Source organism: Onthophagus taurus, chromosome 1 (genome assembly GCF_036711975.1).
Source record: "Onthophagus taurus isolate NC chromosome 1, IU_Otau_3.0, whole genome shotgun sequence".
Lineage (NCBI taxonomy): Eukaryota > Metazoa > Arthropoda > Insecta > Coleoptera > Scarabaeidae > Onthophagus > Onthophagus taurus.
The window spans coordinates 2,791,509-2,817,151 of NC_091966.1; the positions used below are offsets into that span (position 1 = coordinate 2,791,509).

Consider the following 25,643-nt stretch of genomic DNA (forward strand, 5'->3'; position numbering starts at 1 on the left):
TTTGGACTTACTCTAACCGGGGCTCCAGCTACAAAAAAATGTCCAAAAAAGTGTATTAAGCTGAACGATATCTCACCACACTTTTGAAGTCTTACTTCAAACATTAAGAGAAAGTCAGGAATAATGCTGACAAGATTTCAGACTTTAACAAAATGTCCAGAATTATTCTGGCCTATTAGAAATTGCAAACAAATTTAGAATTGTCATGGTGACTTTAAGAAAAAGACAGGAACAATACCGACAGAAATCTAAGCTACATGAAAATGTCTGGAATTACTCTGCTAAAGTAAGTCTCCAGAATTCAAAAATATGTGTGGAATTAACAGAATCATCTGATAGTATATAGAAAAAAAAAATTTGGAATTACGTTTGCCAACCTCGAACTTCAAGAAAATATCAGGAATTGGGCTGGCCAAATTTCAATATGCTACAAAAAGGTTGATACGATTTTAAACTATAAATAGATGGATGTACACAATTGATAAATATTGGTTATATACAGATTAATCAAAGGTCCCGTTTTAATTAGGACCACAACAGTGATTTTCTGGATTACTTTGTCTACATTTTGGCATTGCAGCAAGATACTTAGTAAGTAGCAATATAGGCAGTAGCTGAGATTCTGGACCAGACACCATATAGCAAAATAATCATTTATATTGACGCGACCAAGAATCTAAACTTAAAAAAAAATGTTGGGAATTACGATAGGATTTTTTGCCTGTCAGAACAAATCTGTAATTAGACCAGCAATTCTCCACATTTTAAGACAAGATCAGGAATTGTGCTGGATAGATGCCATACTTCACGCAAAAGTCTGGAATTACTATGGTTAGACTCCACACTTCAAAAGCAAGTCTGAAATTTCAGCTACTAAAGACGATAACCAGGATCTAAGGTAGAAGGAAATGCTAAGGGTTTAGCTGACTGAATTCTAAGCTACTAGAGTTTGAATTATATTGGAAAATAAGTATTATTTAAAACTTCAGACTTTAAGAAAATATCTGATATTATGTTTGATAGATGTTGTACTACAAGCAAAAGTCCAGATTGCTTTGGTTAGATTCCGGACTTCAAAAGCAAATCTGGAGTTACAGCGACTAGACACAAATCAGCAAATCCAACTACAAGGAAATGTCCTGTTCATAAGAAAAAGCTAGGAATTATGTTCTATAGTATTCTAGACTACAAAAAGTCTAAAATTAAGCCAGCTTCTAGACTACAAGAAGTCTAAAATGAAGCCAGCAAGACTCTAGACTTTATGCATAACTCTTGAATGACACTAGTAAGACACCAAACTAAATGTCCAGAATTAATCTGACCTATTAGAAACTGCAAAAACAATTAGAATTAGCCTGGTAACTGTATGAAAAAACAGAAACAATACCGACAGAAATCTAAGCTAGAAGAAAAAGTCGGGAATTACTCTGCTAAGTCTCCAGAATTCAATAATAAGTGTGGAATTAACAGAATCATCAGAAAGTATACAGAGGGTATAAGAGTATATAGAAAATTACGTTTATCACAAAAAGGTTGATTGGATTTTAGACTATAAATAGAAAAAAGGTTGCGTTTTAATTTAGACTAGAACAGTGATCTTCTGGATTACTTTGTCCACATTTTGGTATTGCAGCAAGGCACTTAGTATGTAGCAACATAGGCAGCAGTTGAGATTATGGTACTCTTAACAAGTGATCTTGAAATAGATGGGTAGCATGATAGCCATAAAGCAACGCGAACAATGTATGATGCCTTATCAAGACTCTTAATACAAAGAAATTAATTTTTTGATTTAATTTCGAACGGATGTGTAAGATTTGCAGACCCTAACAACTCTTAACTAGTTCTCTTGGGAGGAGTATCATAAAACTGATGAGAATCTCTGAATTTTTCTTTATAATAAATTAATTTTTCTTTAAACTATTTCAAACAGATCAAGAATAAAATTTTATTAATAGGAAAAATAAAGAGGTTGCACACTTTATTAAGATTGAATCAAAAGAAAATTTCTCAACATTTGAGCTGAATAAAATGTCATCAATACACCAAAAAAATTTTTGTATGTGATATCATATATGCACCTTATTACTACAACTATTTTAGTTATATCATTATGTACAAATGTATATAAAACGTTAAATATTTATGTAGAATTGAAATTGAAAAAAAAATAAACTTTAAGTAATCAACAGTATACTAAAACGCTGCCTTTTGTACAAAATCCATTCAAAGAACATCAAAAGTAAATTAGGAACGTTTAGATGTTAAATTCATAATTGGCAATAAACAGCGATATTTGACCAAGCAAAATGATTTATTTCGCTACATTTGAAAAAATAATAACATGATGTGAAACAATTTTCTTTCCTCATTAATATTATTTGTACAAAAAGCAACAAATACAATAATAATAGCTGTTGTTTATCTGTAATAATTGTTAGTGCGCTATAGTAACTAATGTTAAACAATTTCATATTTGTCTGGGAAGAGAACCGTTTCCACGTTGTGATTAACCGGCGAATCATCATCCACAAATAATACATCTGTTACCTATAAAAAAAAATTAAGACATAATTAAGAAATAAATACAAAAAAATTATTATTTCCACCTTAATTTTAGCATATGTACTCTTAGAAGTAAAGTTTATCGTTAACGGAAAGAAATCGTTTGGAGTCGATTTCGGCACGGAAAATTCTAACGAACCATTTTTAGTACTTGAATCAATTAAGGCTAATGACCAAATCAGTTGATTTCTTTTTGCTTCGTGCGTATAATTTCCCTCGCACTCTGACACTACCGGTTTACTTCCCATACTAAAAACACAAAATATTCAATAACTTATTATTTTATTTTCTTTTTAATCGTCAACTTACGGAAGTGGAATATAAATGTTAACATCAGACAATTCCAAATCAGTATGAGTTAATTCATATTCGATGTTAACATCGCAACCTCCATCTCCAGTTTCTGAAGGCCAACAATTAATCAAAAGCGGAACAAAACTTTCTTCGGTACTTTGTAATCTCCATTTTAACACGCCTACATCTGTATTCAATGGAAATGGTTTTGCAGGATTTTTTAATCCAATCTAAAAATTGTGTTAATTTTATTCAAAAAAGTTATTTTTTTTTAATTAATGAGTTACCAATGATCTCATTTTAAAGAGTTCTCTATCAACGTTAGGATGCGTTTGCAATTGCACCCCTCTGTTATCAGAATTATCCAATTTAACGCGAATACGTCCCCATTGCTCGTTACCGATGTGCAAAGTAATCAATCCAAGTAATTCGAAAGATTGCACCCCACCATCGCGGCCCATCCGAACGACTAATTTCTCTTCCGATCTTAAATGAACCCCATCCATTTCTTGTTTTATAGCTGGAGCTTTATGTCCGGGTTGCGCTACATTATTTAATACTGGAGTGTGAACGTTTTCTCCTTCTGATTTTAATTGATCAACAAATGATTCTACATCTCTCGATTTTCCACCTAGTTTCATACCACGTGCTGGAGCAGTAGTTTTTCTATAATGATATTATTTTATCATTAAATATTACTTGAAATACGACGACAAATTAAAATGATGACTTTAATACATACTGTACAGTGTAAGACGGTGGTTTAATATCGTTGCTTATATTAGATACATCACCAACGACTGGAGTTGGATTATAACCGGTTGAATTACCAAATCCTGTGCTACTAGAAAACCCACCTTTCCCCCCACGTTTATTCGCTTCCATTTTTTGGCGCTGTAATTCTTTAGCTTTTTCCCTCATTTTGTTCTTTGCTTCTCTTTCTTGTGTCTAAGAACACACAAAAAATTAATTAACCCCTTATATTCTTGTCATCATAATTATAAACATTTTGGGGGTCATTGTCTGAGAAATTCCAAGTGCGTAGAAGTACTTGGCCAGTATAATAAAACCTCAAAAGGGTTTGACGTTCTCAGCCGAAACGTATAACTTATATATGGGCATAAACATTCAATTCAATGCGAAAAATGGAAGTGTGCAAGCCAGATATAAATAGCTTTTGCTATTGCTGTGGTAAATATGTACCAAAATATGAAAAAAAGCGAATATTCAGTGCTAATTTTGTTCAAATATACGGGTACTTCAACCACAAAGTTATAGTGAACAAAAATAAGGTGCCAAATATAGTGTGTAAAAGTTGTTACAATCGTCTAATGGATTGGAAAAATAGAAGATCCAAGATACAAAATGAACTTTTTTGATGCTGATTTAGCTCACGAAGAAACTCTAAAAAGAGGATACTTTAATTAATAATTGTCGATTATTTCAAAAATTTATTTCTCAAGAATTAAAAGCGATTTTTCAAAACGGCTTGTTGCATAAAAAAGAGCATACTTTAATTAATAGTTGGTGATATTTCCACAAGGATCCTTCATGAAATAAATTTTATAGCGACTTTTGAAAATTATCGATAAAAAATGCAACATCGAAAATGTTAGCAAAACTGCAAATATTGTTTTCTCAAAAACTAAAAGTTATTTTTCAAAACGGGTTGGTTCATTGGAAAGAGAACACTCTTATTAACACTTTGGGAAATTTTCATACTCATATTCCAAGAAATGGATTTTATACGAATTTTTAAAACTTAATCGGTGAATATTGCAAACTTCGAAAAAATTGTCGATCACTTCAAAAATTTATTTCTCAAAAACTAAAAGCGATTTTTCAAAACGGCTTGTTGCATAAAAAAGAGTATACTTTAATTAATAATTGGTGATATTTCCAAAAGGATCCTTCAAATAATTAATTTTATAGCGAATTTTGAAAGTTATCGATGAAAATTGCAACATCGAAAATGTTAGCAAAACTTCAAATATTGTTTTCTCAAAAACTAAAAGTTATTTTTCAAAACGGGTTGGTTCATTGGAAAGAGGACACTTTTATTAACACTTTAGGAAATTTTCATACTCCTATTCCAAGAAATGGATTTTATACGAATTTTTAAAACTTAATCGGTGAATATTGAAAATTCGAAAAAATTGTCGTTCACTTCAAAAATTTATTTCTCAAAAACTAAAAGTGATTTGTCAAAACGGCTTGTTGCATTAAAAAGAGGATACTTTAATTAATAATTGACGGTATTTCCACAAGGATCCTTCAAAAAATGAATTTTATAGCGAATTTAGAAAATTATCGATGAAAATTGCAACATCGAAAATGTTATCAAAACTTCAAATATTGTTTTCTCAAAAACGAAAAGTTATTTTTCAAAACGAGTTGGTTCATTAGAAAGAGGACACTTTTATTAACACTTTGGGAAATTTTCATACTCATATTCCAAGAAATGGATTTTATACGAATTTTTAAAACTTAATCGGTAAATATTGAAAATTCGAAAAAATTCTCGATCATTTCAAAAATTTATTTCTCAAAAACTAAAGGTAATTTTTCAAAACGGCTTGTTGCATTAAAAAGAGGATACTTTAATTAATAATTGGTAATATTTCCACAAGGGTCCTTCATGAAATAAATTTTATAGCGACTTTTGAAAATTATCGATAAAAATTGCAACATCGAAAATGTTAGCAAAACTGCAAATATTGTTTTCTCAAAAACTAAAAATTATTTTTCAAAACGTGTGAGTTCATTGGAAAGAGGACACTCTTATTAACACTTTGGGAAATTTTCATACTCATATTCCAAGAAATGGATTTTATACGAATTTTTAAAACTTAATCGGTGAATATTGAAAATTCGAAAAAATTCTCGATCATTTCAAAAATTTATTTCTCAAAAACTAAAAGCGATTTTTCAAAACGGCTTGTTGCATAAAAAAGAGTATACTTTAATTAATAATTGGTGATATTTCCAAAAGGATCCTTCAAATAATTAATTTTATAGCGAATTTTGAAAATTATCGATAAAAATTGCAACATCGAAAATGTTAGCAAAACTTCAAATATTGTTTTCTCAAAAACTAAAAATTATTTTTCAAAACGTGTGAGTTCATTGGAAAGAGGACACTCTTATTAACACTTTGGGAAATTTTCATACTCATATTCCAAGAAATAGATTTTATACGAATTTTTAAAACTTAATCGGTGAATATTGAAAATTCGAAAAAATTCTCGATCATTCCAAAAATTTTTTTCTCAAAAACTAAAAGCGATTTTTCAAAACGGCTTGTTGCATAAAAAAGAGTATACTTTAATTAATAATTGGTGATATTTCCAAAAGGATCCTTCAAATAATTAATTTTATAGCGAATTTTGAAAATTATCGATGAAAATTGCAACATCGAAAATGTTATCGAAACTTCAAATATTGTTTTCCCAAAAACGAAAAGTTATTTTTCAAAACGTGTGAGTTCATTGGAAAGAGGACACTCTTATTAACACTTTGGGAAATTTTCATACTCGTATTCCAAGAAATGGATTTTATACGAATTTTTAAAACTTAATCGGCGAATATTGCAAAATTCGAAAAAATTGTCGATCACTTCAAAAATTTATTTCTCAAAAACTAAAAGTGATTTGTCAAAACGGCTTGTTGCATTAAAAAGAGGATACTTTAATTAATAATTGACGGTATTTCCACAAGGATCCTTCAAAAAATGAATTTTATAGCGAATTTTGAAAATTATCGATGAAAATTGCAACATCGAAAATTTTATCAAAACTTCAAATATTGTTTTCTCAAAAACTAAAAGTTATTTTTCAAAACGGGTTGGTTCATTGGCAAGAGGACACTCTTATTACCACTTTGACAAATTTTCAGACTCATATTCCAAGAAATTGATTTTATACGAATTTTTGAAACTTAATTGGCGGAAATTGCAAAATTCGAAACAATTGTCGATTATTTCAAAAATTTATTTCTTAAGAACTAAAAGTGATTTTTCAAAACGGGTTTTTGCATTAAAAAGAGGATACTTTAATTAATAATCGAAAGTGATAACAGCGGCAGTTCTGTTAGTAATGAATGTGATGATGAATTATAAGCGAAGAGAAGAAAATTAGACGAAACTGCAACAAGAGATTTTATATATCGTATTGGGATTGTTACAATGAGGTTGCTAATGATAAACCTGATATAAATAAAGTTGTATTTAATGAAAAAAGTCCTATTCGGGTTGGACTTGATTATTTGCAGTGTCCAACACCTAAAAGAGATACTAATTCCTGTGAATGGTGGAGTACTAAGTAATAGGTTTTTAATATCCGGCCAAAGCCGGATGTTTGGAAACTATCCGGTCGGATTTTAAAAAATGTATCCGTTCCACCACTAATTTGGACTAAACCTGGCGACGGTCACAATCCATTGAATTGCTACGCATATGCGAATATCTGGTTGAGCCGAACGCCCACGAGCCACGAGCTTCGTGTGCGCTCGGCTCAGCCCGTTTAGCCAGCGGCATGTCGGATATCACAACAGCGCTTGACCTTGAGTGTGCATTTCCCGTGAACATGACTGTACATTTAAACAACCTATTGATAAAACAGAAGGTGGAGATAAAGATATAAAGACTTCGAGATGTAGATGAGCAGGGTATTGAGGGGCTACTGCAGGTTTCTGGTGAAGGTCTTACCAACGACGACCTTCAGGAACTGGCAGAACAAGGAATTGAAGAAGGCGAAAATAGTGGTTCTGAAGACGATGAACTAAAAGAAGTTACTGCAGATTTTCTTAAAAAAGTTTAGAAACGATAACCGAAGTAGATCAAATTATAGCTAATGACCCAAATTTTGACAGGAGTGTAAAAGTAAGAAGAGGAATTTTGGATGCGATCGCCTACCACCGACATTTGCTTAATGAAAGAAAAAGAAAGCGACAAATGATTCTAGACGATTTCTTCGCCAAAAAATCAACAATAACAAAAGAACCAAGACATTCATCATCACAAATACAAACTTTATATATATTTATGCAAAAGTTTGTGTTATATAAAATGCAAATTACTAGTATTACAGTTTAAAATTAAAGCAAAATTTGTTTAGTTTTGGCCGCATATTTCCATATATATACTATGTGTAAAAATGAAATCTATTTCGTTTAGCGCTCTTATCTTCAGGAACGCATTTACCGCGCTAAACAAGGTTTTACTGTATGTGCTTTTTGTGCGATTGGGACACAGAGAGCAGGTTAGAAATGGCTAATATTATTCGTGAATATCTGGTACTGAAAGAGAAGATATTGCTGCCTTCACTGCATATTAAACTTAGAATTGATAAGAATTTCATCAAAACTGTCGCCAAAAGAAATACAGTTTTCTTGTACTTGAAATTAATTTACCAGAGACTCAGCAAAAGTAAAATTAAAAAAAGTAGTTATAATAACATTATCATTTTTTCAATTTCGTGGAAAATTCCAATTTTTACAAACATATTTTGTATCGCAATAAATTCATTTTTTCCATGAGGCGTACTAAATGGTCCAGATATACGAAAGCTAATTAAAAGTGACGCATTCAACAATGTTTTGATTGACGCTGAATTGGATGCTTGGAAGGCAATCAAAGAAGTAATAGAAGGTTAACAGGTTAACATCGTTCTCGAAAATTGGCGTCCAAATGTCCTTGAAAATTTATTATTTATATCATCATCTGGACTACTTCAGCAGATAATTGGCCACCTAATTTGATGGAAAAACCAAACGCTATCATCAAGTTACTATGCCACTTGAAATGAGGTAGGCATGTGTTCGAAGACATGGATGATCTTGATGATGAAGAATTTTCAGAAGGTGCAGTAGAGCCAGCAGTGGAGTCAGAAATTGACATTATGTGTGGCTTAAAAACTGATGACAGTGATGATTGCAATAGCGATGACACTAGCCAAGAATAATCACCATTGAAAAGTCTAGAGCAATGTTTATGAACAAATAAATTTTGTTCTTCCTTAATTTTTGTTAATAATTTCCATAAAATCAATACTTTTTTATAGTTACAATTCGTAAACTCAAGTAAAGACGTTATTTTTCAAAGAGAATTTGTTTTTTTCAAAATAATTTGACAATTTTTTGAAGATTTCATTTGATAAAATTAGTCCAACTTAATTTGTTACATGGATATATTAATAAAAATTATTTATTTAAGCCTCAGCTACAATTTTGCTAAAGAATGAAATGAGAAATCATTAATGGTTCTTGAGTTATAACTGAAAAACTAAGCAAACAAACGTCAAGATAAGGAAAAAATATAAAAGATCATAAAAAAAAAGTTTGGGCTGAGAAAACATCAAAGCCTTTGGAGGTTTTACTCTACTGGCTAACTATTTTCACCCTGACTTGGAATTTTTCACCCCCCAAAATGGCTTATGCACTGTTCCATAACAATTATAATCAAATATGTACCATTCTAACGGCAAGATGAACTTTTTCCTCATGAGAATCCATTTCGACGAAAGTTCGTATTTGAGATAAATTGACACTCTCCCTATAACCCAAAGCGACAATCTCGTCGAACGCAAATATAATATTAAAGGCATTTTCCGCTATTTCATTTTCTTCTAATGAACGGCAATACTCAGGTATCTAAAACAACGATAATTATGCGAGATAACTTGAAAAAAAGCTTTTTTAATCGTTCGTACCACCCTAGCAAATAATCTCAGTGTTTCTAAATCTTCTAAAATATTACTGGCTCGAGTTGTGATTAAAACCATGTACAATCTTTCCATAGGTTGATAAACATATCGAACTGAATCAGTTTCGACGAAAGTATGTTGTGTTCCAGCAGGAATAAGTTTTGGAAATGCAGCTAAAAGCCCCTCAATGCGAGCTTTAGTCATTTCTACAAATTGCCTTGAGACAATTGCTAAAACACATAGTTTTATAGAAAAAGTATTACATATTACACAAATACTTACTTTTTCCAGCTTTTGTACACACCGCCGCAGCTATTAACACCTAAAAAAACACAAACACGATTTACCAGAGGGTACCATATAACAAAACAATTAGAGAGCAAATGTTTAATTTAATTATGCGCGAATTTATTTGGTTTTCTTACCATGGTTGTTGGGTCTTATTTACGATAAAAACAAGTAAAACATAAACGAAACTATTGGATTTATCCTATTTTAAACATTCCAAAGGATCGGAAAAGATGACGTTGACGTGTATTCACGGAGATTGAATGACGTGACTGTAACCAAACGTTGGCAACAGTTGGTAATAAAATATCTCCAAATAATTCTTTTATGACAAGGTCATATTTTATAAAATTTTTGCAAATTACCCAAAAAATTATTTAATGTAACAATACAGGTATTAAAAATATTAAATTAAAAAAAATACACAAAATCAAAAATTACAATATGAATTAACTGATAGATGTCGTTAGTATAGAAATTTGCGTTAGTAAAGTTTGCAGGGTTGCCAATACAACACATGTCATTGTCTTGCTCGCGTATTATGTTATAAAAGGAATGTTTTTGTGATTTATATATGAAAAGTAAATACTCTAATTACTGTATTTGTATAAATGTAAGTAACGTTTAACCAAATTTAACCAAGATAAACGTGTATGCCGAATTTAAGTGTGGCGTCCGGCGTTTTATGGTTTGTTTATATCAACTTGTCGCGGTTTCGCGATATCTTATAATGACTTCCTACAACTTGGTGTTTCAGTAAAATGTGGCCAGCGCAAATAGGCAGTCAAACGACCACCCAACCCAACTCACAACAAACAAAGCAAAATGTTTCAAACTCTCAAACGTACGGTATGACTTCTGCGATATCCACTGCGCCACCTCGACCTAGCGATATTGCCAAAACCACCGAGTTGGAGGAAGCCCTAAAACCCTATGGCGTGTTTGAAAGTGACGAGGAACTTAATCATCGAATGGATGTACTTTCAAAATTATATGGTCTAGTTAAGAAGTGGATTAAGGATGTGTCGATAGCTCGTAATATGCCTGAAAGTGTTGCGGACAATGTTGGGGGGAAAATATATACATTTGGTAGTTATAGACTTGGGGTATGTATTATTATTATTATTAAAAGTTTTGCTGTGGGATACATTTAATTTTTAAGGTATTTTATAGGAATTCTTATTGAAGTGTACGTAGATATTTTATTGGCATTCTTAGTAAAAGTGCGTAATTGTTTAAAAATATTATTCCTATATTTTATCAAACTACATTAAATGTGATAAACAATAAAAAATGTTTTACATCATGGAGATAAATAATACAATAATAATAATTAGAAACGCCTAGAAAAGTGTAATCTTGAATCATCAACAAATATTTTGAATTTGAACTTATTTTAGTGGATTTGTTGTTAATTATTTATTTGTATATAATATAACTATTTATCTTTTCTAGATACAGTGAAATCTCGATATAATGGACCTCCTTAGAATGGACTTTGGGTATAACAGACAAAATATTTTAAATTAACACAATTTTAAGCTCCAAACAATTTTTGATCTATTTAAATACTCCTTTTTTCCCTGCGCTGTTAAGTTTATCTGGTGGTAACAAATTTAAGGAAGATTGGTCAAGTAGTTTTTGAGATATCTTCAAGTGTTGTAAAAATGTAGGTTTGAGAAAATCGCGTTTAAAGTCAGGGACATACTTATACTGTATAAATTTCTGACATTATCATATGACAGCCCACAACAATTGGATGTAAATACATCTAATTCTGAAAGTGTGTCTAGTACGGGTTTTGTTAATTCTTCTGCTTTGTGACCTGTATTTGGTAGGGAGAATAAAAATCTTTCCACAGGATTACCATTCTCTTGCATGTGCCTTATTATGAAGGACAATTCATCCATATGCACCAAATCTGGTGAAGAATCAACAATTATTGAATAATATTTGGATGCTTTAACTTCATCAACTATAATTCTTCTAGTTTCTTTACAAATTCGTCATAAATTGTTGAGCGCATGTAGAATGGATCGAACTTTGCCACCAATTCCATTGCCATTAAATAGATTCCATTACTAGAAGAGCGTCACTGAAGATACAACACAGTTCACAAGTGAAACTACACTTTGTAATATTTCCTTCCAGTAGTTAATTTTCTCATCAATTTGCGAAAATAGCATTTTATTCACATTTCCAGTCTGTGATCCTCTGAATTTGAACCCAACATTGATGATTTGTGCGAATGAGATGATTCGTGCTGCTCAACGCGAATATTTATATTTTTTTTATCGTCAAACCTAAAGTATGTATCCATTTTAACCCATTAGAGCCTACCGGTACCATATAGATTCAGTAAACACATCTACTTTTTCGGCGTTAATGGGTTAAATAATCTAGAAGCGCCGCAAAACACTCGACGAGTACTTTTTGAATATATCAGCCAAGTTCTTTACGTTTGTTCACCGTTCACAAATTTTCTAGTAAATATTCTAGGGTTTAAATACCTTGCCTGTTCAGAATAAATTCGTTTCGATTTAGAACAATTTATCTCTGGTTCAAAGCAATTATGTACTTGCAAAATAATTGATGGTTGAATCATTTATATCCCATTTAACAGGATCTCTGTCTGGTTTTATAATATCAACACTCACAGTAGTAACAAGATTTGAAGAAGTGTTATTTTCAATGGCATTGCTAGATGTTGCAGTTGATCTGGGAATTGTTGACTCTGAGGTTCATACACATTGCAGTGGATACTAATTCGTTGCGATTTCATCTTCTTCAACTTTTAGAGAAACAGCTTGCTCTTGCTTGACAAAAGAAATAACTTCGTGTACGGCTGCAACAGTTTCCTTAAGCAATCAATAATATTGACAATACCTTAGCATATTGACAATAATATTGACCATGTAAGGTGAAACATTTTATTGATGCAGTATTGATAAAAATCGACATTTTCTGAAAATTGGAGGGGATATTGACAATACTATTGACTCTGTAGGGTTGGCGCCAATATTTCCATCAATACTCAGTGTAATAAACTCAACATTCAAAAATAAATACTTTTATTTAATTGTAACAATAACAAGACATGTCTATGAACACACTTAAAAAATATGTGTTATTTTAACTCAGATGATTTGAAAACAGGTCATCTGTTTTCTTGTTTTCCTGTTTCTTCATAATTCTTATTTTCTACATTACACTCAGTTCAGTTCAAGCCGCGCGGTTGTGAAGAAGTGGTGTAAATGACCGACCCATTAACTGACGTTGTTGACGTTCCACACGATGGAGATACTGTTGGTTCATCCAGTTGATTGTCTTGTAGGACATATATAAAGGTTTCACAGGTTTCCTCAGGGTACCTCAGGCTTAAGGCTAATCTTTCCCTAACACTTGTACTTTCTCTCACATTTCTATCCTGTCTTTTCAAAAATTCGAAAGTAGTTCTTGAAATCATCTACATCGCAGAGGCCGATGACTTTCAACAGTACTAGATGAGAATATTCATCTCTCTTCTTTAACCATTCTTCCATCCAGTGTTTGCGTTTCACTCGACTAGTAGTACCAAGCGCCAAAATAATAGCTACGCAAGCTTTTGTATGATTATCCATATTTGGAAGGGAAAAACCGGCAAATAACCGAGTAAAACTACGTAGATTGATACAATACTGCAAAAGTATTGACAATAATATTCATCGTGTAAGGTAGTGAAGTATTGAGACTGTTTACCACGAGGATTGATGGTTATATTGTCAATACTATTGATTGTGTAAGGGCCGCTTTAGATTCATTAATTGCAGGGCATCTTTTTAAAAATGTGTTTATTTTTTAGAACTTCTAATGACTTCTTGTTGTTTTCGTTTTTGTTCAGCGATTTTCTTATACTGGGCGCCCCTTAACCGTTTCTGCGATCCGACATGTTTGCTATTAAAAAAGGAACCTCTAGGAATTTTCCATTTTTGAATAATAATAATGAACTTACTTTACTTCTAGTTTTACAACATCCACTTTCACAATTCACAACGTGTGATTTATTTCTTGCAAAAATGATAAAATAATTTATTTGCAATTTACGACCCATAACATAACATCCATCATGTTCTTTTTTTACGTTTTCCATCGAGTTTTCAATGAGGTAAATTATGTAGTCTCTTAAAAACTGCCGCTCTAGTCTTTTCAGCCTATTGGTAACTACATCCTTGTTTAAAGTTTTGGATAGCAAAATTTTTTTTGTTCAATTTCCAATTACTTACCAGCTGGTATGCAATTTCAGGACCATACCAGGACCATAAACCTTCTGTTTCTTTATAAAATCAACTTTTCGTAATCAGCTGTTCATAACCTTGCCGAATAATTCATTGTTCATCCATTTTATTGGAATATATTTTAGCTTGCCTGTCAATAACAATGGACAATGAATTCATCATTTCTAAAATGACACTGTGTCCTTCATTAAGCAGGCTAGCCCTAACAAAAGCAGAAGTTTCAATTATTTCCAAGCCCGAATGTAGGTGGTTTGGGGTTAATCGCCACTCCGTCGAGTTGAAGTTTTCGTTAGCATTCTGATTGTAGACTCCAAAACATCTGACTAGGAAATTATCTTGAGATAGGAGATATATTCATAAAATGCTAGCACAAGTTTTTGTACATCTGGATAAAGTGCTAGAGGATGCTTCACTAAATAATCCAACCCAGTTGCTTTAGCTGAAAACGGACTATGGAGAAGACGATATAACTTTGAATTATATCAGGCATACAACGACATGGACGTGGTTAAATTTATCAAAATCAACCGCTTGAAATGGGTTCATGTGATAAGAATGGAGGAAGATGAACCCACAAGAATAGCAATATTGAACAGACCTAAAATACAAGAGGTATAGAGAAATATAGAAGAGGATCTAAAACTTATGAGAGCATGGCGAAGAAGGGCGGGAGACAGGGAAGGCTGGAAGGATATTCTGAGACAGCCCAAGACTGTAGAGCCAGAGAAGAAAGAGTTGCTTTAGCTTGTTGCCACTCACACCAACTCTCAGCTTCTAGGGAACAGTACTAATGATTTGAATGTTTGTCTGTAGAGCATATGTGATAATTAGTGGCTATTATCGCTTTTTTCATATTCTCTGTACTCTCTATCCAAACACTACAGACACTATCCATCTTCCTCAAATTGTATAGTATCTTTACATTCACGACAAATAACGCTGTTAGCTGAATACGGTACAAAACTCTATCCAATAATATACATGTTCGTTATTACATACAATAAGGTCACTGCTTTCTGAGTGAATAATAGACGGTTTAGTACTTTTTGGTTTCTTTAGTAGCTAAAGACTAAAGAAATTCTATCTTGGTGTCTTGAACAATCACAAAACTTTCATTACAATTAATATACAGGTTCGCTGATATGTATGGAAACGGTCAGCTATCTCCTAAAGTAAGATAGCTAGCAAAAAATGTTAACATACAAAAGTTTTAGTGTTTTTTTAAATTTATTACAATAAAGATAAATTTATAAATGAAGTATACAGGTCAGTCAAAAAGTTATGACGAAACAAAGTTATGTTGTCTTTAATGGAACACCTGTATATTATTCCATATTTTAGTTTATTTCGAAATTCCAAACAAAATTCATGTAGACTTAATCGTTTTCGGTATATCGAGCTTTTAAAAATTTACGAACTTATCTAATTAGTGACGTAATTTATCTTTGGGCGCAAATTATTCAAACTATTTTTGCATATTTGACATGTGTCATGTCACTGCGTTGCTATGGAGATGAAACACTTGCAAAGGTAACTTGGTGAATTTTGTACATTAACGACTAAAATATTTTTGTGTAATTTATAAAAGTGATTTACAAAGTTCACTATCTCTAACGACTTTGTTTAGAATTTCGAGATGAATCAAAATATGGAATAACATACAGGTGTTCCATAAAAGAAAAGGTGACTTCGTTTCGTCATAACCTTTTGAGTAACATTGTATACTTAATTTGTGTTTACTGTAATAGATTTTAAAAAACACTAAAACTTTTGTATCTTAACATTTTTCGCTAGCTATCTTACTTTAGGAGATAACCCACCATTTCCTTACATATCAGCGACCCTGTATACAAAGAAATAAAGTTCGTTTATTATCGAGATTTGACTGTATTTCTAATGGACCATTTTCAATTGGATATTTAACATCAAATTATTAAACAAATAATTATTTTCTAGGTATACAATAAAGGTGCTGATATTGATGCGCTTTGCGTAGCACCTAGACACATAAATCGCAGCGATTATTTTACAACGTTCTTTGAATTACTACGACAGCAGCCTGAAGTAACTGATCTCAGAGTAAGTTACTCAAAAATACATTATTTGTTGTTTTTTTACAAAAACGATTTATTTTGTTTAGGCTGTGGAAGAGGCCTTTGTACCGGTAATAAAAATGAAATTCGATGGCATAGAAATTGACATGTTATTCGCAAAGCTATCGTTAAAAGAGATCCCGGAAAATATGGACCTCCAAGACGACATGTTACTGAAAAACTTGGACCCTAAGTGCGTTCGAAGTTTGAATGGTTGTAGGGTGACTGACGAAATTTTACGCCTCGTTCCTAACGTAGATAATTTTAGACTGGCTTTAAGGACGATTAAATTATGGGCGAAACGTACGTTGTAACTAAAATCAGAAAGAAGTTTTTTTTTGCAATGTATTTTTAGGTCACGGTATTTACAGTAACGCATTAGGATATTTGGGGGGCGTGTCGTGGGCGATGTTAGTGGCACGAACGTGTCAATTATATCCCCAGGCCGTCGCGGCCACATTAGTACATAAATTTTTCTTAGTGTTCTCTAAATGGAATTGGCCTCAACCTGTACTTTTGAAGCAACCGTCTAGTGTAAATTTAGGTTTCGCGGTTTGGGATCCTAGGGTAAGTTTTAAATTTAATTTCCGACTTCATAAATGGTACTGGGTTATTATAAAAAAATCTTGCTCGTTTTGCAGAAAAAAATAATAATTCTTCAAGGTGGATGAGCAATATATGTGGATTTTTTTATAAAAAGTATATATTTTAATCTTTTTTGGTTTATTTTCGTTTGTATGCAAGGTGATGAATAATGTTTAAGAATACAAACTGGGATGAAAGAGTGTTTATGTTTGAATCTTATGAGGAAACGGGATACATTTCAAAATGAACTTGAAACGAAAATTTCCTTTTCTTATTAATCTTAATTAAATACTAACCTCATCAAACGTACTTCGTGGATGTAAATACTGAAAATTGTTGGATTATGGATATTTATTAATTATCTTATATATTAATTTTTGTTTTTTACACGTTGTTTAGTTGTTAACAAAATCATTAACTTAATTATTTAGGTAAATGTACAGGATAGGTATCATCTGATGCCTATCATAACTCCGGCGTATCCTCAACAAAATTCGACGTTTAACGTTTCGACGTCGACCAGATCGATTTTAATTGAGGAGTTTAAGAGCGGCCTGAATCTAACCGAGGAAATAATTCTTGGCAAACAGCCGTGGGAACGTCTCTTTGAACCGCCACCGTTTTTCATGAAGTACAAACATTTTATTATGCTCTCCGTCTGTGCTGCTACCGCTGAGGATCATCTCGAATGGTGCGGCTTGGTTGAGAGTAAAGTCAGGCTACTTATAGGTAAGATACAAATAATTATTTTTCCAAAATCAACACTCAAATATTATTTTTCCTTTAAGTAACTGTGATTCTCAAATTTTTCACAATTATATGGTAACAAATTCTGGTACAAGTACTATTTTGTCGATTTAATTGCGCTACAATCCTGCAAAACAAGTATGTGTTGATATATTGAAGCTAGCGACCTCGTCGATTTGGAGTAAAATCGTCACATAGATATCTTACAATTAGTAAAGATACAGTCTCTTATAAGAAGTCATTTATCTTCACTCCGCCGAGGTCGCTTGCGGGCGAGGCGCTAGATTTTATACAGGATGTGTCAAATGTTTGGAATATAGCCAATAACTTCGCCATTTGTGGTTTTAAAGAAAAATGTTTCAAATAAAAGTTTCTTTATTAATAGACTGCCTACGTCTGACGTCACAGAGGTGGGCGAAACTTATACCGACTCCAAACAATTTCGTTGCTAACCACAGTTGCTAAGACAAATCGCCATAAAAATGTCATCTAAAATGTCACTTAGTTTATTTTATTTTAACACTAATAGACTGCTTAAGTCTGACGTCACAGAGGTGGGCGGAGCTTATACTGACTACAAACAATTTCGTTGCTAACCACAGTTGCTAAGATAAATCGCCAAAAATTGTCATTTGAAATGTCATCACTTAGTTTATTTTATTTTAACACTAATGGAAAATTGTATATGGTGATTTACCGTTAGCAACACAGTTAGCAACGAAAATGTTTGGAGTCAGTATAAGCTCCGCTTATCTCTGTGACGTCAAGGCTTAGGTTGTCTATTGAAAAATTGCATATGGGCAAGGACAGCAGAATCTAACAGGACTGCTACATCTAATGTTGTGACAACCTGCCAGCAAACTACGTCACCCCATTTTCCACGCCCAGCTGTTGTTGTGGTCTTTGCGTTTGCTGCGTATTTTTAGAGGTTGTATCGTACGTTTTATGTTTTTAGACGCATTAATGTCTATCATATAACCTCTAAAAACACAGACAGTTACCATTCGTGGCAAATAGTGTGACGTAAAGTGCGGGCAACCAACCCGTGGTAGGCTGCAAAAATACAATGAATGTAGCAGTCCTGTTAGATTCTACTATCCTTGGCATATGGGGATTTATCGTTAGCAACGAAGATGTTTGGAGTCGGTATAAGCTCCGCCCATCTCTGTGACGTCAAGGTTTAGGTTGTCGTTTTTTGTTTCGTTGCTATGGCAACCAAAATTGTTATTTTAAATGGGATGCATATGTTTTTTTACATATTTGGATAGAAGATAAATCCCTCTACGAGATGAACATATCAAATTATATGGTTGTATAAGAAAAAATCGAGAGAAAATGCGTTTTCTGAAAATATTAAATCAGCAAATTACAATCAAAGCAGGCGCCGAAATAGCGCGGTTTACAGCTTTAAATGTCAAACAATTGACAGTTTAAACAAATATGGCGCAATTAAGCGAACGATAAAGAATCCAAATGTTAATGCTGTATGGGTACGGTGATAGAAATCATGCATCGTATAGAGCAAAAAAATATATGCATCCCATTTAAAATAACAATATTGGTTGCTATAGCAACGAAACAAAAAACAATACAAACAAGCAAATACCGACAAAAAATGCGTCACGATTAATAATGATACTTGTATTTGAAACATTTTTCTTTAAATCCACAAATGGCGAAGTTATTGGTTATATTCCAGACATTTGACACACCGCTGTATATCAACATGAAATCGTTCGCTTTGCGTAGTAGCGCCTCGCTCGCAAGCAACCTCGGCGATTTGAGACGAAATTGTTTTTTATATATCTTGGTAAAGACAACGTCTTTTATAAGAAGACATTTACCCTCACTCCACCAAAATCGATTGCAGACGAGGTGCAAAAATCCGCCAAAGAATTCCTATCAAGAAGTAGTGTACGTTTCTAATCTCAAAAGGTGATGAGGAAAACTCATGCAAAGAACCTGAATCCCAAACGATGTGATGAAAAATCTAGAGTCTACAGCATCTCATTCCACATTGATTTCTTTAGGGCAACATCTACAAAGTTAATGTTAATGCAGAAGGAAAGCTCTGTGGGCGTTTTCGTGTTGGTGTGTAAAAAATTGTTTAAAATGGGGTTAAACGAGTTCATGATTCATTAGACATTGGTCCGTTTGTATTCTGGGTGAAATTATTGTGAGTTGATTCTAGAGTCTCTTGTGAATGAGAATTTTGAAGGGTTTTTAATAGCACTATTTCCACCAAGGAGGAGACGCTGGCATTGTTTTCAGATTCATTGAAATCAGAAGATGAGCCACACACTGCAAACCGTGTCTCATATGTTGTATAGGATGTGATAATAATAATAATAACTTTATTGTGTTTCTAAGAATGAACAATTCCCTTACATTCGTCAGTCATTACAAAAAATAACAGGAAGAAAAGAAAAAACAAAATAATTAACATTACACACTTAACCTCTTTTCTTCGCTTATCCGTACCTTAACGTTGACAATTAAATAACACATTTTACATTTAAAAAGTCCTGAACACTGTAGAATGCATTGCAAATTAAAAAAAGGCTTAGCCGTTTTTTCTTAGACCTGCTGGGATGTGAATTCTGGTCCCTGTTGTGACATATTCAAACGGCAGCATTTCGGCTTGAAGTTGTGCCTACCCTAGTCCCGTATCCATGCACATCAGATTGAACTTGGTACGCTGACTTGTTGCTGTTCGCATAAAGTATAGACTCAAGTATAAACTCACAAGGAATCGTAAGAATACTGAGCTTTTTGAATAGAAATTTGCAGCCATGTGCGTTAGAAGATCTATTATCCCATACCAAAATGCAGTAGGTTGCCAAGGAATGGACCAACGCGCGATACGCCAAGTTAGGTACATCCAGCGAAACTGTACTCATTAGGCGTCTCAATGCAAAAGTACGGCTTATCTTTCCCCCTATTATGGTAGCATGATTATCAAATGTTAAGTTAGGTGGTGTAATATACATCCCTAAGAACATAGTGTAACTGTAGTTCAAAATATTTGAATTTCTAAGACAAAATGTCGTTTTCACTGTTTTTAATGCCGGGTTTATACAGAATTTAGCTGTAAATTTAAATTTAAAGATTTAGATTTAAGGATTTTATTTAACTTTAAGAAAAAAATTGATTTATGCAGAATTTATGATTTACAGAATCGCAACCTCAAGAAACGAAATATTACTAGTTTTTGTGTTGTCATTTTCTACCAATATGTTATCTTTATATTCAGAACATTTTTTATCGTAAATATATCGGTAGTTCTCAACAATTTTAATTAATTTTCCATCAAATTCACTCATTTTGTTGGCACAGAAATAAACAACAGTTAAGGTTAGGTTAGAACGCGCTATTTACACCGGTCGATCATTGGATACAGCTGATTGAGGTTGTCTTGCGCATGTGTGACGCTGCAAATTTAGAAAAGTTGACCAACTTTATATTTATAGCTAAATCTTACAGCTTTGTATAAACAATACATGGGGTTTCAATACATTTAACTCTTACAGCTAAATTTTTAAATTTAAATTTACAGCTAAATCGTCTGTATAAACCCGGCCTAAGTCATTTTAGCCCTCATCTAAAATGATGATGATGATGAAAGTTTGATCCATGTTGACCAGTTAGCTTTTATATAACATAAATTCAATAAAAAGCAATACTTTTTCTGGTCTTTTTCAATTTATTGTCTAACCGGTTTCGGCTTACGCCATCAGAGACATTAGAAATATAGATTAGATTTTAGCAACTTATTTTCCATTTAGTTGTTCATAACGATAATTTTTTATATTTTTTGATTTATTCATTATTGTTGGAATGTTACTTTTGATTTTGTTTTCTTTTTGATTTAGAATATTATTTTTTGTTGTACTCTTAAGTTTTTTGTTATTAATATTTAGTTGAATATCTAATGAATACTTTGTTTGGGGGTCAACCCTGTTTGCATCCCGAATGTAAAATAAAAATAAAAAAATAAACGACTTCACAAAGGTGAATTAGTGCCCGTCAATCCAAGTTTTATAGTATTGTTTTATATTTTATCTTTTAAATTTTAATGTGTTCATATTTATAATTTTATCTTGTATACCTATGTGAAGCCGTTTACATGAACAATTAAATGAAAAATAAGTTGCTAAAATCTAATCTATATTTCTAATGTCTCTGATGATGGCGTAAGCCGAAACCGGTTAGACAATAGATTGAAAAAGGCCAGAAAAAGTATTGCTTTAGTATTGCGTGCTCTATTCAGAACACTGTGTGACAATTTAAGGACCTCATCGATGTTCCGATCCCTAATTAACAGGGTGGCGTCGTGAGCATAAAAGTAGCAGTCAGCACTGTTACCAATATAGAATGGAAAATCATTAAAAAAGAGCAGAAAGAGTAAAGGCCCCAGAATTGGGGAGCAGAAACCTAATCAGGAATTCTTATCCAATCCTCTTGAAAACTTCTCTGAAATCACTCTTTTTCAAATTGCTGGTTTTGTTGCTAACATAGACCAAAATTTTTGTATTCCAACAGGTTTCAAATGGTTTGAAGGCAATATAACGTGATGTTTGCATCCCGATGAGATGACGCTCCATCAAATACCTTATATTGGGCAAAGTGATCAAGTAAAACATGGAAATAGCTGTTGTCTTAGATGCCATGTTTCACTCATTCTGACTTCCAACGCTGGAAGATCACTATAGAAAAGTTTAGGAATAATTGTTTCTTCCAGTGGCGTTACAACCCAGACTGAGCCTTAATCTATGCCTTCAATAACTTGTAGCAGCCAATTCCTTACTTCAAGAATCTCCACAGCATTTCTCTTGATACTATCCTACCATCTCGTATGTGGTATTCCCCTTGGCCAGTTGAGGTATCATTACGTTTTTAAGATCCTTTATTTCATCCATTCGTCCCACGTCTTCAGATCACTAAAGTCCTCGGATCTTTACAAATCACACAATATCCAGGCCGTTGTATAATTCTCCCATTAAAGATAAGCATCACCGTGCCTCTGGCTCCCTCATATTGCACAAAGTGGTCAAGCAAATGTTGTAAATAGCCGCTGTATTATGTGGCATATATTTCACCCATTCTGACATTCAACACTGGAAGATCACCATAGAAAAGTTTGGGAATCACTAGTTATATAATAATACAATAAATTAATTCTCTTTCAATTAGATTTTACAAGACAATTATTTTTTTTAGTTGCACTCGAACGAAACCCGCACATAGTCTTAGCCCATATAAACCCCGAAAATTTTAATACGATCGAACCGGCATCGGAATCGAATCCGCACGTATCCACCATGTGGTTCATAGGTTTAGAATTTGCAAAAACCGAAAATTTGAATATCGATCTAACGCAAGATATTCAGAATTTTACGAAAACGGTCAATAGGCAAGCGACAAATTCGAAAATGTTAAAGGACGGCATGGAATTGGAAGCGAGACACGTTAAGAGAAAGCAATTGCACCAATATTTATCGCCGAGCGTGGTTAGGCGAGAAAGGAAGTTTAGCGGCACTTTGAAAAACGGGGCCAACATCGAACGAAAGCGGTCTTTGTCGTTATCAGAAAGTATGGATAATAGTAAGAGGTCATCAATTACCGCAAACGATTCCAATGTAAGAAATTTCAATGAAAGATTTTTGTTGCGAATTTGTGTGTTTTTACTTTAACTGTTTTATTTGTTTGGTTATTTTAATTTTTTAAGAGTAACGATGGGACTGTTAACAATCGAAAGAGGCTTTCTGATACTCTCTGTAACGATGCTAATGCGAGCAAACAACCCAGATTATCAGAAGAAAATCGATCTGCAACTGTAATTTATATTTTTTAATTGATTTTGTTTAATTTATTAATTTTATTGATTTTTAGTTTGAAGATTCATCAAATAATTCCTTGAACGATGACTCCAATAGCACTTTTAGCATAAACGATGATGGTTCGAATAGTATATCACATCCAACACCAACAGATAGTCCGCCAGCTCAAACTTTATGTACTTGATAACCATCAATTGTAACATAAATCACGTTAAAATGTGCGTATTGATTTACTTGGATTATTAATTTTTAAAGTTAAATTTTCACAATAGGATGAAAATGAATAAAAAAAAAAATAAATAACGTTATAGTGAACAAAAAAATGGTGGTGACATTGGATTATTTGGTCTTCTTGTTTCTTCTAGATTCCAATAAGTAAATAACATCGGTCCCACTCAAGATATCCCCTCATTAATTCAAGTACGTATCTTTAATTACAATATCCGTCGTAGTCGATTGTGTTGTAAAATATTATCGCAATTTAGTTTTTTTTAAGGGGTAAAATTAAGCCCTACTTATTTTGTTTTTAGGAGTATGTTACGTATTCTTGAGAATGTATGTGTATATTATAGAGAGTGACCAATAATTGTGGCTTAATTTTTTATGTCTGCGTGTATATCTAATTGTTTTTTTTATTAATTTTTTTATAAACCATGTTGTTGCGATAGTATTTTACTCCCCACCTTTATTCATTTCACATTCATTAATGGTAATAAAATCAAAATCGGAGTAAATTAAATTGTTAAAATCACTTGTAAATTTGACATGCGTGACTTCAACAATGAATTTTAAAAGATTTTTCAGTTTTTATTTGACGAAAGTTTATTTTCCTTTAAATTAGAAATACGTATATCATATAAGTTGAATTATTTTTTTGAGAAAAAAAAAAGAAGAAGAAATAGATGTTATTTTAGTTTTTTCCCTAAATGTCACTTAAATGTATTTTTTTACTCGAGGATGTTTTAAAAATCATAATAACACGTTGAAGATTTTCTTATTAATTTTTTCTTTCAAAATGTATATAAAATATTTTATTAATTAGTAGTACCTTTTATCTAAACAATTGTAAAGGTATAAGTTAAAAACTCCAAAAAAAAGGAATCATTAAAAATAAACAAAAATTAATTTAAAATTATAAAAAAATCCGTATTTGAAACGGACATTTGCCGTATTCTTTTGTACTATATCATTTTTTTTAAGATCCATGTAGATCGAAATTGAAAATACGAAAAAATAAGAAATCGTGGGGATTGTTTATTGATCGGAAAGTATTCATCGTTCGAAATTTTTCACTACATTAGTAGTTAATTTTTTTTGCTTTCGCGAGTTTCTTAAAAAAAATCTAAGAAGATTTTGATTCTGTTCTAGATTTTGTAAGTAATCATGTATCATTTTCTTTATATCAATAAATAATAACCCATCCCACAATGTGTTTTAATTATTATATACTCCCTTAATCCTTAATAATGAGAGTAATTGTCTTCTTTGGGTGCCTATTTGATTCTAGATAAGAACTATGTCTATAAGTTTGCAATCCACGATATTGTAATAATATTAGGTTCCACTCATAATTTTATTAATTAATTAATAAACAATAGTTTTGTTATAAGAAATAATTACAATAAAGAGGAAATAATGACATTCCGTAGAAAAATCCTTGTAAATCGAGAGCCTAGAGAGTTTATTAGTACTTCTTCAAATCGTTCAAATTAATATTATAATTAAAATATAAAGAACAGCTCACGTATTGATATCAAAGTTGATGTACCGAGGATAGTTAAAGCTGATCGTTGAAAAATTTCATAAAAGTTTGTTATAGTTCTCATTGATTTCGTCGTTATTTGTAAAAATGTTTTAATCAATGATAAATCCGTCCGTATTTCCATCGTAGATTAAGAAATATTCTTGTATTTAGTTAAAAAAAAAAGAGGCCACAAAAAAAACGAAACATAACCTCCAAATTCAAAGTATTCAATTTATGGGTGATTACAGCCAAAAAACTTCTTGAAATACCTAAAAACATAAAGCTTATAATGAATTACATCAGATTCAAGTGATTTTAATCAGTTTAAAACCGAAATGTTGAAAATTAAAAATGTGAAGATTTTGAAAGAAACGGAATATAAATTTTGGAATTAAAGAAGAATTAATGTGAAAAATTGTGTCAAAGGGGAATGAAATAATTCAGAGTATTCAGACATTGAAGGATTTCAATAAATATAGTTTATTTAAAAAGTAATTTTTGAAAATTTGGAA

At 32.2% G+C, this 25,643-nt stretch overlaps 2 protein-coding genes across 4 annotated transcripts; one reads left to right on the forward strand and one right to left on the reverse strand.

Moving 5' to 3' along the window:
• Nucleotides 1–1,964: 1,964 nt before the first annotated feature.
• On the reverse strand, nucleotides 1,965–10,116 carry deltaCO (coatomer subunit delta). The gene is made up of 9 exons (XM_023056682.2): nucleotides 9,986–10,116; nucleotides 9,843–9,882; nucleotides 9,567–9,790; nucleotides 9,328–9,507; nucleotides 3,602–3,807; nucleotides 3,147–3,525; nucleotides 2,875–3,089; nucleotides 2,610–2,814; nucleotides 1,965–2,550 (listed from the first exon to the last, which is right to left on the reverse strand). The coding sequence occupies exons 1-9, from the start codon at nucleotides 9,986–9,988 to the stop codon at nucleotides 2,461–2,463; spliced, it is 1,542 nt and encodes a 513-aa protein (XP_022912450.1). The 5' UTR covers nucleotides 9,989–10,116; the 3' UTR covers nucleotides 1,965–2,460.
• A 195-nt stretch (nucleotides 10,117–10,311) lies between these two features.
• LOC111423429 (poly(A) polymerase hiiragi) lies at nucleotides 10,312–24,815 on the forward strand. Of its 3 annotated transcripts, none has more exons than XM_023056665.2 (10): nucleotides 10,312–10,536; nucleotides 10,606–10,954; nucleotides 16,079–16,201; nucleotides 16,263–16,518; nucleotides 16,571–16,782; nucleotides 17,232–17,529; nucleotides 22,768–23,186; nucleotides 23,276–23,383; nucleotides 23,440–23,605; nucleotides 23,753–24,815. In XM_023056665.2, the coding sequence occupies exons 1-9, from the start codon at nucleotides 10,502–10,504 to the stop codon at nucleotides 23,569–23,571; spliced, it is 1,932 nt and encodes a 643-aa protein (XP_022912433.1). In that variant the 5' UTR covers nucleotides 10,312–10,501; the 3' UTR covers nucleotides 23,572–23,605; nucleotides 23,753–24,815. The 3 variants fall into 3 exon arrangements, with proteins under 3 accessions (XP_022912433.1, XP_022912427.1, XP_022912441.1); XM_023056659.2 differs by having other exon boundaries at nucleotides 10,313–10,536; nucleotides 23,660–24,815; XM_023056673.2 differs by having other exon boundaries at nucleotides 10,314–10,461; nucleotides 23,660–24,815.
• The last annotated feature ends 828 nt before the right edge of the window (nucleotides 24,816–25,643 follow it).

Bases quoted from the DNA above. Each gene is read 5' to 3' on its own strand.
- deltaCO (XM_023056682.2), bottom strand. The intron at 9,791-9,842 runs GTAAGTATTTGT...TATGTGTTTTAG, and splicing joins GTGTACAAAAGCTGGAAAAA to CAATTGTCTCAAGGCAATTT. The intron at 2,551-2,609 runs GTGGAAATAATA...TTTTTTTTATAG, and splicing joins GTACATATGCTAAAATTAAG to GTAACAGATGTATTATTTGT.
- LOC111423429 (XM_023056665.2), top strand. From the start codon at position 10,502: ATGCCGAATTTAAGTGTGGCGTCCGGCGTTTTATG. The intron at 16,519-16,570 runs GTACGTTGTAAC...ATGTATTTTTAG, and splicing joins GATTAAATTATGGGCGAAAC to GTCACGGTATTTACAGTAAC. The intron at 23,187-23,275 runs GTAAGAAATTTC...TAATTTTTTAAG, and splicing joins TTACCGCAAACGATTCCAAT to AGTAACGATGGGACTGTTAA.